The sequence below is a fragment of the Corvus hawaiiensis genome, chromosome 3, assembly GCF_020740725.1.
Source record: "Corvus hawaiiensis isolate bCorHaw1 chromosome 3, bCorHaw1.pri.cur, whole genome shotgun sequence".
Taxonomy (NCBI): domain Eukaryota; kingdom Metazoa; phylum Chordata; class Aves; order Passeriformes; family Corvidae; genus Corvus; species Corvus hawaiiensis.
The window spans coordinates 77559515-77573104 of record NC_063215.1 but is presented as its reverse complement, the minus strand read 5'-3'; the positions used below and the strand labels follow the sequence as shown (position 1 = coordinate 77573104).

At 40.6% G+C, this 13590-nt stretch overlaps 1 protein-coding gene across 1 annotated transcript in view; it reads right to left on the bottom strand.

Annotated features, from left to right (window-relative positions):
* Positions 1–12784, bottom strand: part of RPS6KA2 (ribosomal protein S6 kinase A2) — a 285019-nt gene extending 272235 nt beyond the window's left edge. Inside the window, exons 1-2 of the mRNA XM_048298315.1 lie at positions 12637–12784; positions 9386–9430 (exon numbers count right to left, since the gene is read on the bottom strand). Coding sequence (XP_048154272.1) covers positions 9386–9430; positions 12637–12699 — 108 coding nt within the window. The 5' untranslated portion in view covers positions 12700–12784. The remainder of the gene's footprint in view (positions 1–9385; positions 9431–12636) is intronic.
* Between the last annotated feature and the right edge of the window lie 806 nt (positions 12785–13590).

Here is a 13590-nt window from a genome sequence, read left to right as displayed (position 1 = left end):
ACAGACACTTGGAGGAGGCTCACTGACATAACCATAACACTACTTATGCAGTTTAATTCTGTTGTAACAGCTTCCTTTATAGGAAGGGTGACTCACAACCCTTAGCTTTCTTAAAAAAGAAATAAAGCAAATCACATTAAAAGCTGCTGTAATATATACTGTACAAAGAGTCTTGAGAGACTGTTCATCATAATAGAAAACTTTTTATAGAGAAATGCAGGAGATGATACCAACTAAACATGCATGATTAATAGCACAAACCAGGAAGCAACCCACTCAAATGACAGGTCTCATGTGCAAGAGTATATCAGCATTAACAGTACCATGCTGCTCGTTGTTCTGTTTGGAATGTTTGCTTCCATAAGCTCTATTGCTAAGCATATACTAGTATTACCTTTTCACCACAGTTGAAATTGAGAATTGGACTGAAGAGATAGAGTTTTAGATTAGTAAATACTGAGGACCCCTCCGTTACTGATTACTGGAGGTGAGAACAGTGGTTGCTAGTGTACACAAGGGTCAGACTACTTGTTCAAGTGCTAAATATGAATAAATATGCCTAATCTGCACACTTAAAACCCAAACCATCCCAAATAACAAAAGATACCCATGAAAGGGACAGACTGTGCTTCAATCATCCATCATATATGTGAATGCCAGTTAGTACCCATATGCATTCCCTCTCTTTTTCTTTTGTTTGAAGTTTGTCATCAGAAAGACTAATTCTAGACCAGACTAAACAAGCCTAGCAATCACTCTAATTACTGACCTCACACAATTAAAAAGGGGAGAAAACACATACAAAATAAAGACTAAAATAGTAAACAGGAAATCCACATCCACTTTTGATGAAACAGGTCTGAGCAGGGGTAGAATTTATCATTTACTAAGCTTCTCACATCCAAAATTGAAATGTTTAGAAGACCTCAGGTTTCTACCTTGCCTAATTACAAAGAGGTCATTTGATCATGATACCTACGCTTCAAGAAACTTAGAATTCTATGTAGAATTCAGGAATTCTACGTAGATGCTGGATCAAAGTTTTGAACAACTGGGAACTTGCAGATAACTTCACAGACACAATATTGTAAAAACACCCACCTGCAGCCCCAGACATCAGGTCTTTATATTCAGCCCCACACTTCCCTGGTGTTGAAGCAAACCTCTTCCACAGAGGTGACACGCAGCGTGACTTTTCTGGCCACCTCTCAGAAACAATTGGCCGGATGAGACAAAGCATCTGGTAGTTTTAAGCATGTGGGCGCTTAAGAAGAGATAATTTGCCTTCCTTCTTGACTTCTAGAACTTATGCAGTGTTGTTTTTGTTGCTGCTCTGAGTATTTCACATGCCACTTGTAAATGTCAATATAATCTTTGTGAAACCCTGAGTGCCATAAACATGCCCATGTGCTGATCACACATTCTATAAACACAGAACTTCCGCAAGTGCAATTCATTTGCTCAAAATGCAGCCAGACTAATTTATTACCAAAAGCTGCCTTTCAAGTCAGCAGGGAAAACTGGTCAAGTCTTGAAAAAAATAAATTGCACCATGAAGCACACAGCTACCTAGAAACAGAAGCCTAATACTTGACATCTTCAGTAGCAACATAACTCTTCTGTGTCTAACCATGCCCATTTGAGAATATACTTTTAAATTTCTTTTTCTTTTTTTTTATATTTAGAGCTACCTTCTGATTTTTCCTATCAAATCTTTGGAAGAAAGCAGTCAGAGGAAGACTTTCTTCCAAAATAACAGTGCTCATATTGCTTCTTTGTCACATTACTTTTCCTTATTTATAAACCTTGGAAGTAGCAGGAAAGGAGAGAAGAAGATTCAAAGAAAGAACTCTCATTTCAACACAAAACACTATGTTCTAAGGAGAGAACAAACCACAGTGTGAGCAAGAAAATTAGAGCAATCTAGTAGGAAAAAAAGTAAAACAATTGACTTCCACTTCATTGTAATGAAGAAAAATGGATTTTCTCACTCTAGAGTTGTAACCATCTGTGTGTAAACTGTAGTTTGTTTCCACTTTAAATAACACACCATACTCATCACAGAAGCAATTTATCCTTGACTCCAGGGACTGTCAAGTGACTCATCTCTCCTGATGACACAATTCACTCACAGCCAGCACACTCTTGGGCACCAGCTGCCATTATGGTACAAGATTATTTTCATTAGGGAATGGTTTTCCCCAGATGAACTTTCATTTGTCTTAAGTAATAACCCTTGTTCAAAATCAAGGGCCCTAATTCCATGAGGCATTTTACATCTTGAAAATACTGTCAGAACATTTTTTCCCTGTTCAGCATGACATTTGCTCAGTTGTGACCACTGCAGTGCAGTCTGCAAGGTTTATTTTCAAAGCTTCCAAACACAATATACTAGTTGTGCACCCAAGTGCCTGTCTAACTGATTAAATCAGAGTTGGCCATTTTAGTGTCCACTTAGGAAAAAAACACTTGGGTGGTTGGCTGTTTGTTCAATCGCTAAACACTGCAAACTTAAAAATCCAACACAAAACTGAAAACACACCAACAAAAGCCACACTCCCCTATGCATCATCCTTGAACTCTGCAGGTAGCAGCACCCCACTGCATCAGTGCTTCCTGGAGTACCAGGAACAGAGGTGAAATAACCACCACACCAAGGTCCTGATTCAATAAAGAATTGAAGAAGATCAAGAAGATCAAGGCCAACATGTGTAAAAGTGACACTTCAGTAGGAGGGAGCATCAGCTATTATCTCAAGGGAAGCTCTGCTGCCAACTATAATTATCAGGAACTTTTTCTACAAGCTGAAAATCCATCACCTTCTCATTTAGGGTCTCAAGGGATATGGAGACAGAGTTCATTTTTGGTTCTGAAAGACTAACATTTCTGAGAAACAGTATCTGTCACCCTTTGGCCATGGAGAGAATAGCTTCAATGCAGGTTGCCACTCACCACAGATAGCAGCATTTAGCAATGGCTGCAGAAAGCCAGAAGGGTTGAAAAAACCCTGAAAAGAGTTCACAGACTTTTGAAGAAGTGCTTTTGAAGTGCTGTTATCTTCTCTCTAATGCACCTGAGCCACAACAGCACACTGTCTGAGAGCAGTAATTCAAAAAATAACAAGAGGCTGTGCAATAAAAACAGCTAGAACTGAAGGGTAACATGAATGGGATATCATATATATATATATATATATATATATATATATATATATATATATGATGTTAAACTTATATGTTTAAGTTCAAATATCAGAAGTCTTTCAGATTATAAGTTTCCCTACACATTGCTTGCCCCCCAGATTTTGAAGTTTTCTATTTGCTGTATGAAACATACAAGGGGGAAGGGAAAGGAAAAAAAAGTGGAAAAAAATGTTTTCCTTTTATATTGATATCTGCCCTATGTCTGTCTTAATTCAGTTGATGAGGACAGTGACAACAAGAAGTCAATTTACAAAGAATCAGAAGTAACAAAATTCTATTTCAGTAAGTGTAGCTCAGCTGTTGTCTTGCCAGCTTCCCCTTCATTGCTGGGATTCTGAACACATGCTCTGGGGTGCAAGAGAAGGAGGAGACATTTCATTCATTCCATGACCCCAGCTGCCCCCTCTCACATTTTAGCCACACAAAGTCAGTAACAAAAAACCTTTTCATTGCTACCAAGGACACACATTTTTATACACTACTTTTCATGGAGTTAAATAGAAACCAACATTCTGTTGGTTGCGTGATCAGCTTCATTACAAAACAAATCACAGTTATTTACTCTTCTAAAAAGTGTTAGACTATAGGCACTGTAGATTAATATATTTTGGGAATTAAAACAGTTTTTAAAAATCAATTTACAAAGTTATTACCTACCAAATCCTTCATAAGAGCTAAATAATAGAGATTATTTTTTTAAATGAAAAATGTTAAGTAGAACAGCTTACACTGCCTACACCACATGCTCAAAGAACTATGGAAAGGAGAAATAATTTGTTTCTTAAATACATCACCAGTGTAATTTTGTAAGAATCTATACAAGGTCATAATTTTCCAGTAAGGGCTTGATTTGAGTTCACTCAGCATCTACTTCTATAGAGAGACAAAAGTCATCCCAGATAGATGCCTACAAATCTTTCTTTTAGAAAGGTGTGTAGCACAATATCTGAACTTACAATTACTTACATACTGTGATTACAAAGCATTACTTGATACAAAAAAAAAAAAAAAAATTCATTACTTAGAACCTTTTTCTTAAACAAGGTTCCTTAATTCTGAGTGTTTGGTTGTTGTTGGGTTTGGTCGCTTGGTGTTTTGGGGCAAGAAAAAAACCCAGTATGTTCAAACATGTTGCTGTCATCTAGCAACCTGAACCAGGCTTCCCTCCTCAAAAGTTTTTACATCATATTACAAAATTGTACTTCTCTACACTTTGTGCCATACCACTCATTCGATGATAAGCTTCTTACTTGTTTTTCCCTCAAAGGAAAAGCTCCTCCTATAGCCCAAGCTTTTTAATAAGGTACAGACTTCTTGTGTGTGTGTATATATGTGTAGACATATACACCAAGAAACGGCTTGTGTTCTGTGATCATTCCTGACAACACACAACTCACAAAGCAGTGGAAAACTAAAGTTATTCTGTTTGAAGGACCTCAATACACATGCTAACCTGTGACCTACAAGCTCAGCCACTGAGATGTAGATACTTTCCTTCACTATGCATTTATTATTTCTATTAAAAATGATCCCCAACATACATTTAGTTTTATAATGGATTGAATACTCCATACCAGGTGTATTGAGACTTTTAATTAATTGAAGTGGGATACACAAGGAAAAGTTCACTAGATATTACTGGAAAAAATCCACCATGTCTCCAACTTTGCAACAAAAGCAACTCTTTCAATTGCAGATCAGAATGTTCTGACCTGCCTTAAGCTCACTGCTGGGGTTTTTTGTGGGAGAAATAGATATACCAGCAACTCTAGTGTTTGTGTGCACTGGTTAAGCTGTTTTGACATAATCCTAGTGAAAATCCCAACAAACAAATCCCAAGAAACATTCCCTATTGTCTCTGTAGCTAAATACGATTCCAGCCTCTTCAAAAGAGAGGCTGCTACTGGTGGTTCAACATTACAGTAGCACAGATGTGCCTCAGCACTGTGGCAGGCACCTACTGTAGACAACCTGTCCAGGAAGAAGCAGAGGCCTTCTTCAGAAAACAGGAAGAAACCTTATATGCACAGACCTTAATCCTCAAAGAATCCACTTTATCCTCTCTGGTATCTTCTGAAAGTCAAAAGCAACGCAAGAGATTGCTGCACTGATGAATTCTTGATACAGGGGATCTACAAGCCAACAAGGAAAGTTGTTCTGCTGAAGCTGATCCCAACAAAGAAAGAACTGCTCAAGACTGAAGTTCAAGAGCCGTTTTTCTTGCAGTTATCATGAGAAGAAACTCAAGATCCTGAGACAAAAGAGCAAAGCAAAAGTCAAGATCCCAACTGTAGACTTCATCAGAGCAGATTTTGTTCTCTTCAGGCACCTGCTTGGATGAATCCCATGGCAGATGACCCTGGAAGAAAGAGGAGTCCAGGACAGCTGAATAATTTTCAAGGATCACCTTTCTCCTATCTCATATCAAATGAGTGGCCTATTTGGCCACTCTGACCAACAAAAAAAAAAAAAAAAAAAAAAAAAAAAAAAAAAAAAAAAAAAAAAATCACACAAAGGCAGTCAAAGGCCTGCATGAATGAAAAAGGAGGAAAAAACCTCGGACAGCAAAGAAAAGCATTTATAAATGGAGGAAACAGAGGTGCCCAGGAGGAGCATGAAGACTATTAAGCATGAAGTGATGGTGTTGACAGACCGAGAGTAACAAGAAGGACTGCTACAGTTTTAGCAGCAGTAAAAGGAATACCTTTGGTCCTGCTCCTGAGTGGGGAAGGAGAGGTGGTGACAAAGGATACAAGAAAGCCAAGGTACCAGTGCTTTCTTTGCCTTGGTCTTTACTGGTAATTCTGAGCCTTTAGGATTCCAAAGCCCCTGAAACAGGTGGGAAGAAGGATTTGGCTTCAGTGGAGGAGGGTCAGGTTAGGGGGCATTTAAACAAACACAACATAGCCTGCAAAAAGAATGTGGGACTTGATGACATATACCCATGAGTGCTGAGGGAACTGGCCAATATCATTGTGTGGCCACTCCCAGTACTCTGAAGACTCATGGCAATTGGGAAAACTTCTTGAGAGGTGTGAGAAAGCATGTAGTTCCTCTCTTCAAGAAGAAAGATCCAGCAAATTGCAAGCCAGTCAGCCTTACCTCAATATGTGGAAGGGTGATGAATCAAATCCCTCTGGAAAGAATTCACAAGCATTTGAACAACAAAAAAAATTATTTGCCGTAGTCACCATAGATATACGAAGAGGAAAACTGCTTAAATGCAGCCTTCACCATTTTGAAGGATGCAGGTGCAGGCTTCAAGTAAGACTTTTGACTGTCTCCCACATCATCTCAGGCAAACAGATGAAGCACTGATTGAAGCAGGTAAGCAAACAGTGAGATGGATCACAAACTGAACCACACTACCCAGAGGATTGTGATCAGCACAAAGTATCAGCAGAAGTTACATGTCTTTGGAAACTGCACAGGAGTTAACAGTAAGCCTAGATACTGCCATTTTCAGTTCTGCCATGCAGTTCTGATTGTGTATCAGCATTTCAACTGCATATGTCCTCTACTTTCCCCAAGAGCCCCATGCAATGCTTGAACTAGAGCATACAAATCCCCTTGAAAGGGTAAAGCAGCTCAAAGCAATATTACAAGACAGCTTCTGAATGATGTAATTTCAAAGTACTGGGAGCTGTTTTGCATATACTCTCATTATTTTAGAAAAATGTGGTAAAGAGTTTTTCTGCCAGCTGCATCTTCAAGGAAGTTTACAATGTCAACACTTTGACCTAGACTAGACCACAAGACACATCATCCTAAAGTATGTCAGGGTCTCTAACCAACACATATGGTCAGACTTATCCTTCTCTATCAAGAAAAGGCCTTTTTGTCAAAAAGAACCTCTTAAGGAAAAACTGTACAAGTCTAAGCAAGAACTGCTGCAGGAGTATAAAAGCCTCTTAAGGAAATTTCCATCCACTAATCTGCTTGCTTTTGTGGCAGGACAAACAGGATCTGTGGGATGTTCCTCCTCCTAGGAAAAAGCCCTCATGATAGCAACCTTGAGTAATCTGGGTGACAATTCTAGAGCAGAGCTGACAGAGTGCTCTAGGGCCAAGATGTGTCTCAGGAAAACTTGTTGTATCCAACAATCCCATTAAGTTATGCCCCCAAGACATTTAAAGAATTTATCCATCAACAGGGGAATCAGATCTCAGAAAAGAAAGGGGAAGGGCAGTTTTTATAATGCATTTTACCTCTATCTCATTTGTCCATACTATACACAGCATGGGAGAAACAGCAGGAGGCCAGCATAGCCTAAGGCAGGTTATTTACAAGAACATCCTTTAAGCAGGTATGAACCATTGCATTATATGATTTAAATTCACTCCTTAAGACACGCTTCAATGTCTCAAAAACAAAACAAAAAAAAAACAACACCAAATTTTGGGGTTGGGCACAGTACAGCTACCAGTCACCTGAAGAGTAGACTGTCCTTTCTTGAAATACCACTACAGCAGGACAGAAGCTTCATAGAAATGGAAGAGGCTTACAGGCTCAGCCAGCAAAGGGCTGAAATAGCATGGCAGCAGCAGAGTAAGGGAGAAAAAGTCAGATTTTCTTATTGTATTTTTCTGTAGTACTGTATAGTGAAGGCACATGGAAAGTTAAGTGAAAGGGGGGTTACTTCTGCACTGGACAGTGGTATTCCACTGTCAATAATTTGTTAGTGGTCACTGTGTATGTGTTTTATAAAGCACAAGTGCAGCAGGCTTTTCAATCAAATACATGCTGCCACTTATCATACAGATACTGCAAGTGTCCTGCTGAGGCAGGAGTAGACATACAGAAAGAAACACCATTACAGATATTAAATTGCACACTGCAATGCTTACATCAGAAAATGAGAACACAGGATTAAGGTTTCTACCCAAGCAGTCATTACATGCCCTTTTTTCCTGCAAAATTTAAAAACTGAAAATTATAAGAAGCATCCCCAATGAACATTAACTAGGTTTAAATTAATTTGGGAAATGGAGGCAATATTCACAAAAAAAGTCCTCCCAAAACCCACAAACCAGAAATTTTATCTTCAGCCAGATCCTCAAAGAAAGCGATGAGCCAGGCTACCTGCACTTAATTTCTTCCTCAAGCTTTTTAAAGAGTAATTTACTCTTCTTTTTAAGAAATGGCAATGAAAGGGGGAAAAAAAATCCATTTGGAAGTTGCACTCATTTCAGAGATCAAAGCTAAGATTTCCTCTTCCTTCCTATGATTAGGGGGTTAAACTATGCCTTTAACATAGTAAAAATTAACAGAAACCCGTTCTTGCACAGAAAACTAGACGTCAAAGGCAAGCATTATATCTCAAGGAGTAAGAGATACCAGGAAGCTGATCTTCAAAAGGTGGCTACTTAGACATGCATCTTTGCAGCCTCCCACTAGTCCTGAAGGGATTCAGTCTGCTTTGCTTTTTGACATCAGCAAACGGCCAATGATCTATCAAGCACACTTGGTTCACTCTACACAAACCAGAAGCACATTGCACTGACACCTGGGACCAGTGTCAAACTTTGCCCTCAACTCATCGTAATAGTGAATGACAATTTGATCTTACCTGCTTTATATCTTCATATCACTTATTTGGCATCTAAACACTTTGAGGCAAGACTTACCTTTTCCTGTAGGTTTGGATTTGGCTTTTTTGTTTGTTGTTTATTTTTTTTTTTTTTTTTTTAATTAGCACAATAGTACAGTGCTACAATAATATAAACAACAGATTAACTTGAAGCAAAGGGTTAGCTCAGTCTTGCTCTGGTGAAGAGCCAGCCAAGGGAACAAGCGGTAATGACTTCAACTTAATAGTATGTGGAATTAACTTATGCATAATTTACAATACAGAAACCTTGTTAATATGATAGCTACTCTTTTTAAGGTCATTACAAAATCTTCTCTGCAGGAAAAACTATATACCTCAAGATGTTGTGTGCTCTTTCTTGGAAAAACTGCACAGGCAATATCTGTAAAATAAAATTCCCTAGCCTCTAGTTGAACACATCTTTTTATTCCTCACTTGACCTTGTAATAAGAGACAAAAAATGGCTTGGCTTTCCATCTTCACAGCTAGAAGCATGTGGAAAATATGTACCAGAGACATTTTGTTTCATGAAGATAGAAGGTGATATTATAATTTGTTAGCATTTGTGTGATCCATGAATAAGCTGATTTACCTCTTTTACAGGTTCTTCATCCAGGGCAGCATCTTCCACCACACTCTAGTGAACAGAGAAGAGAAAGGAGGAAAAAATCCTGTAAATATACGTTACCAAGAAAGACAATTCTAATCCAAGACCTAGCACAAAATACAGTCAATTTAGTTTTAGACATTTAATTTGCTCTCAATTTATACTACTATAGCAGGCTTCTTCGATTCTTCACACTTTACACAGGTAAATTAACCTTTGAATCCATGGAGACCTGCTTTCTCCAAGATATATAAAATGTTAAAAGAAGAAAGCAGGATTAAAGAACTATTGAAATTGCTGATGAAGACTTAAAGCCAAATTTGTCATAGAATGGATAAAGAGCAAAAGATTATTACTGAAAAAAACTAGAGAAATGGAACAGCATTTCTTGCTGAGAAGAGAGAATATATGTGTGTATATATAGGACCAAATTTTCTAAACATTTCAGCTTCCATTTAAATGTTGTGCTCACCTAAAATCTATTAAGTGATAAACCCTTTGGAAAATAGGTAGAAAGATTACATACATCTTGATCACACAACCTTTTCTCAGGAAAAATATTCCCAAGGTTGTAATTCGCTATCCTATCCATCCAGCTTGAGTGGGATCAATAACTTTGCTTACTCTCAAAGAAATTCTAGAACAGCAAATATCCCAATTTTCTTGCTTACTTGTCAAACACAATTAATGACCTCCTGAGTCAACAGGTGAAAGCAGCAGTATTTCACTCTAATCTCCCTTTACACAAACATAATATGGAACTTGCCCTCGATGCACTCTTCCTAATCAAGCGATTGATTTACTGTAAAAGCTGTCTTTAATATCTGCAAGTCATTCACCTGAGTCATGCGCAGGCACTCATAAATGCCTCTGTTTTAAAAGGTTTTTTGGCATTAAGGAAGGGAAGGAGAAAGAGGTCCATATGCATCAAAGAATTATACTGTCTCCCTCCTTGTCTGCTATCTGTGAAAAGCTTCCGTGAAAAAGAACAACTTAGAGACAATCATGAAAACATTTTATCCCACACAGATTCAGAGACCATGACAGCTCCCTTGAATCAGTACAACCACCAGTGTTTAAGCTGCATTCAGCTCATTAAAGAGTAAATGTTTCTGCTGTTTAAAAATGTCTTCATGGACAAGAGCCCACAAGAGATGAAATTAATTTCTATGTGCTTTTACTAGATTTGAGCAAACACTACTTTAGTAATTCTATCTACAGTACAATCTAAAATGGTCTGAAGTTATAGCATATCTTTATTGTGCTTAGAAACAGCAATAAATAGAGCCAATAAATGGAGCTTTATCTGTTGTTCTCATCTAAACTGCGTGAGTTTATGCCTGTAATTCTTTAACCCTCTAAACTTTTGGTAAGTGAAATCTCAGCAAGTGATAGAAGAGGGTAGCTCAGCTACGCTATTCTTGCAAGCAGGAAATTAAAAAAAATGTGCTACCAAAAGCTACAAACCCACACATCTGATTAACTATCATTGCAATGGGTCAGTCACACTTGGTAAGGAGATCCTCATAATTTCTTCTGAAATAGAGGTGTAAATAGTCCTACACCAGCAAAAGAGGTGACAATATTAAGATGTTTTCCCAGGCAATGTACATTGGGCTTTAGTGCAGGATTTACCCTATGATCCAGAGGAGATTTTCCCAGAAAATGACAGCAGAAGCAGCAATAACTGAAGTGCTTTCTGTCTGGGCTAGAAAGAGAAACACCACACACACACAAAAGAAACTGATTTTAGGAAGAAGGGAAGGAGGAAGAAAAAAAACAGGCATGTATATGCAATTTGAATACCAGTCAGTAGAAAGGTAGACTTTCATTTTTATGGTGTTCAGCAGAAAACTGTTCATCATAAGTATAGTTATACAAGTCTTCTCACTGTGCAAGGGATTTAACAAGGTGTCAGCTGACTTCTCAAACAAAATCAGGAACAATACACAGTTTCCCAGCTACAACCTGTGTATTAGCACTCAGATTCCTTGCATCCCACAAAGTGGAACAAGTGACAGTATTCAGAAGTGAATTACATTATTTAAACCTCTGCAAGCCCCTCACAGCTTGTTTTTAACCTAGGGACTCCAGAATGAGCTGTGCTGGTATAATCTATCACATTATCACTTCTGTTGTATTGTTTACATGTACAACCTAACACCTTGCATGAAACTTTTCCTGCTGTTCAGCAACCCCTTTTGACTCAAGTGTTCTCCATAACCTGTCTGGCTCAATTACACTCCTCTCTGTCCTTCTCACCAAAGCCCTGTTACAGTACTTCAATCAAACAAGGGTATAAGGGTGTTAAAAAATAAACACAAACTCCCCACACCTCACAAGTTTCACTCGTCTATTTCTACCACCTGTTCGTTACAAATGTGTTTCCTGTGCTGCAAACAATTGACCTGAAATACTTTGGGTTTTTTGCACTACTCAACTGTCCCAGAAATACTCAGGAATCTACCTTGTCCCATTACAGTACAAAAATCATTAAATCGTAGAATAACCCAAGCTGGAAGGTATCCACAAGGATCACAGTGTCCAACTCCTGCACAGGACATCCCCAAGAATCACACCATGTGACTGAGAGCACTGTCCAAACACCTCTTGAACTTGAATGATGCCTCTCTTGACACAAGATAACCTTGGATTGAAGGTAAAGAAAACACTACAAGACAAGTGGTGAGCACACACAACACAGCAGCCAGCTAATTATCACAGTATCGGGTTTCCAGTTTGATCCAGAAAGCACAGTCTTGTGCCAAGAGGTAATGGGCAAATGGGTAATCAGAACCCAAGTGAGGTACACGGACCTATTCGAGCCTCAAATCACAGATCACATATTTCATGTTTAAATGTGAGCCTGAGTCCGACTCAGCCCGCTTTGCGGGTTTCCATCTGTGGTATATGCTCTTTCCTTTCCAGCCACCCCAGTCCCCCGGGGCACGGTTCCGACCCGAGCCCGGTGCGGCGCGGGCGGGAGGACAGGACCGGTCAGGACGGGACATCCCGCACCGCCCGGGCTCCGCGGCCGCCGCTCCAAACCGCTCGCCGTGTGAGGCAACAGGTTCCCGAGCCTCGCCTGGCTCCCCGCCCTCAGCAGCGAGCACAGCGGGCGAGGGATGCTCATGACATCCCATTTCGTGAGGTCTGGAGCGCCACCGAGGTGGTCCCCCCGGCGGGAAAGGGGTCCGGCAGCACCGCTGCGGCCGCACGCCCCCGCTGCCCCTCACCTCCGTCTCCATGGGCTCCACCTCTATCCCTTTCCATAGCTCCAGCAAGTGGGCGATCGGCATGCTGGGCGATTCCTGCGTGAGGACGGGATCAAGCAGAAGGAGCGCGCGTCGGCCGCCGGTGAGAGCGGGAGCGGAGAAGGGGAGGTGTCAGTGGGAGACGGGACACCGCGCCGCGTGGGACCGGGACCCTCCGCCCACCCGCTCGCCAAAATGGCTCCGCGCTGCCCCCAGGGGAGCCGCAGGCGGGGCGCGGGCGCTCCGCAGGCGCGGGGGGCAGGACAAGGCGGCGGCCGCCGCTCCGCAGCCGGCGACGGACCCCCGCCCACTCGTCCCGTCCCTCTCGGCCGCCGCGAGCGCCTTGGCTCGCGTTTAATCCGGGGGGAAAGTTGCTGCGGAGGATGCTGCGGCGGCGGCGGGCGCTGCTATGGCAACGGCAGCGCGGCCCCCCCGGCCCGGCCCCGCCCGCAGCGCCCCAGAGGCGAGAGCGGCGCCAAGGCCGGACCGGGCTGCAGAGGCAGCAGGAGCATCAGCCAGTTTATAGCCACGATTCAGAATGTGGGCATCGTGATAGAAAGTGCAGCTAACAGAAGGATATCTAAGGTTTACAAAGCCCGGTATTATTCCAGTCTTAGAAAGAATTATCTATCACTTCCTCTATTTTAGCTCTGTACTATGAAGCCTGTAGTAAAGTCTGTTTATTCACATGCCCTTTCCTCCTCCTTCAGATCTCAAAAGATACTACAAACCTTACTATAACAAACATGAAAATACACCACATGCCCAGCTGCAGAGACCATGATTTATGCAGATGTTGATTTGAATTCTCCTCAAATTTAGGACAAAATATGCATTTTTAACTAGTTCAGACAATTTCATCCAGGTCCAAAACGTTTTACTGTTAAATAAACTGCTCTTCAAAGAACAATTTTGAAATGAATAGTCAATATGCAG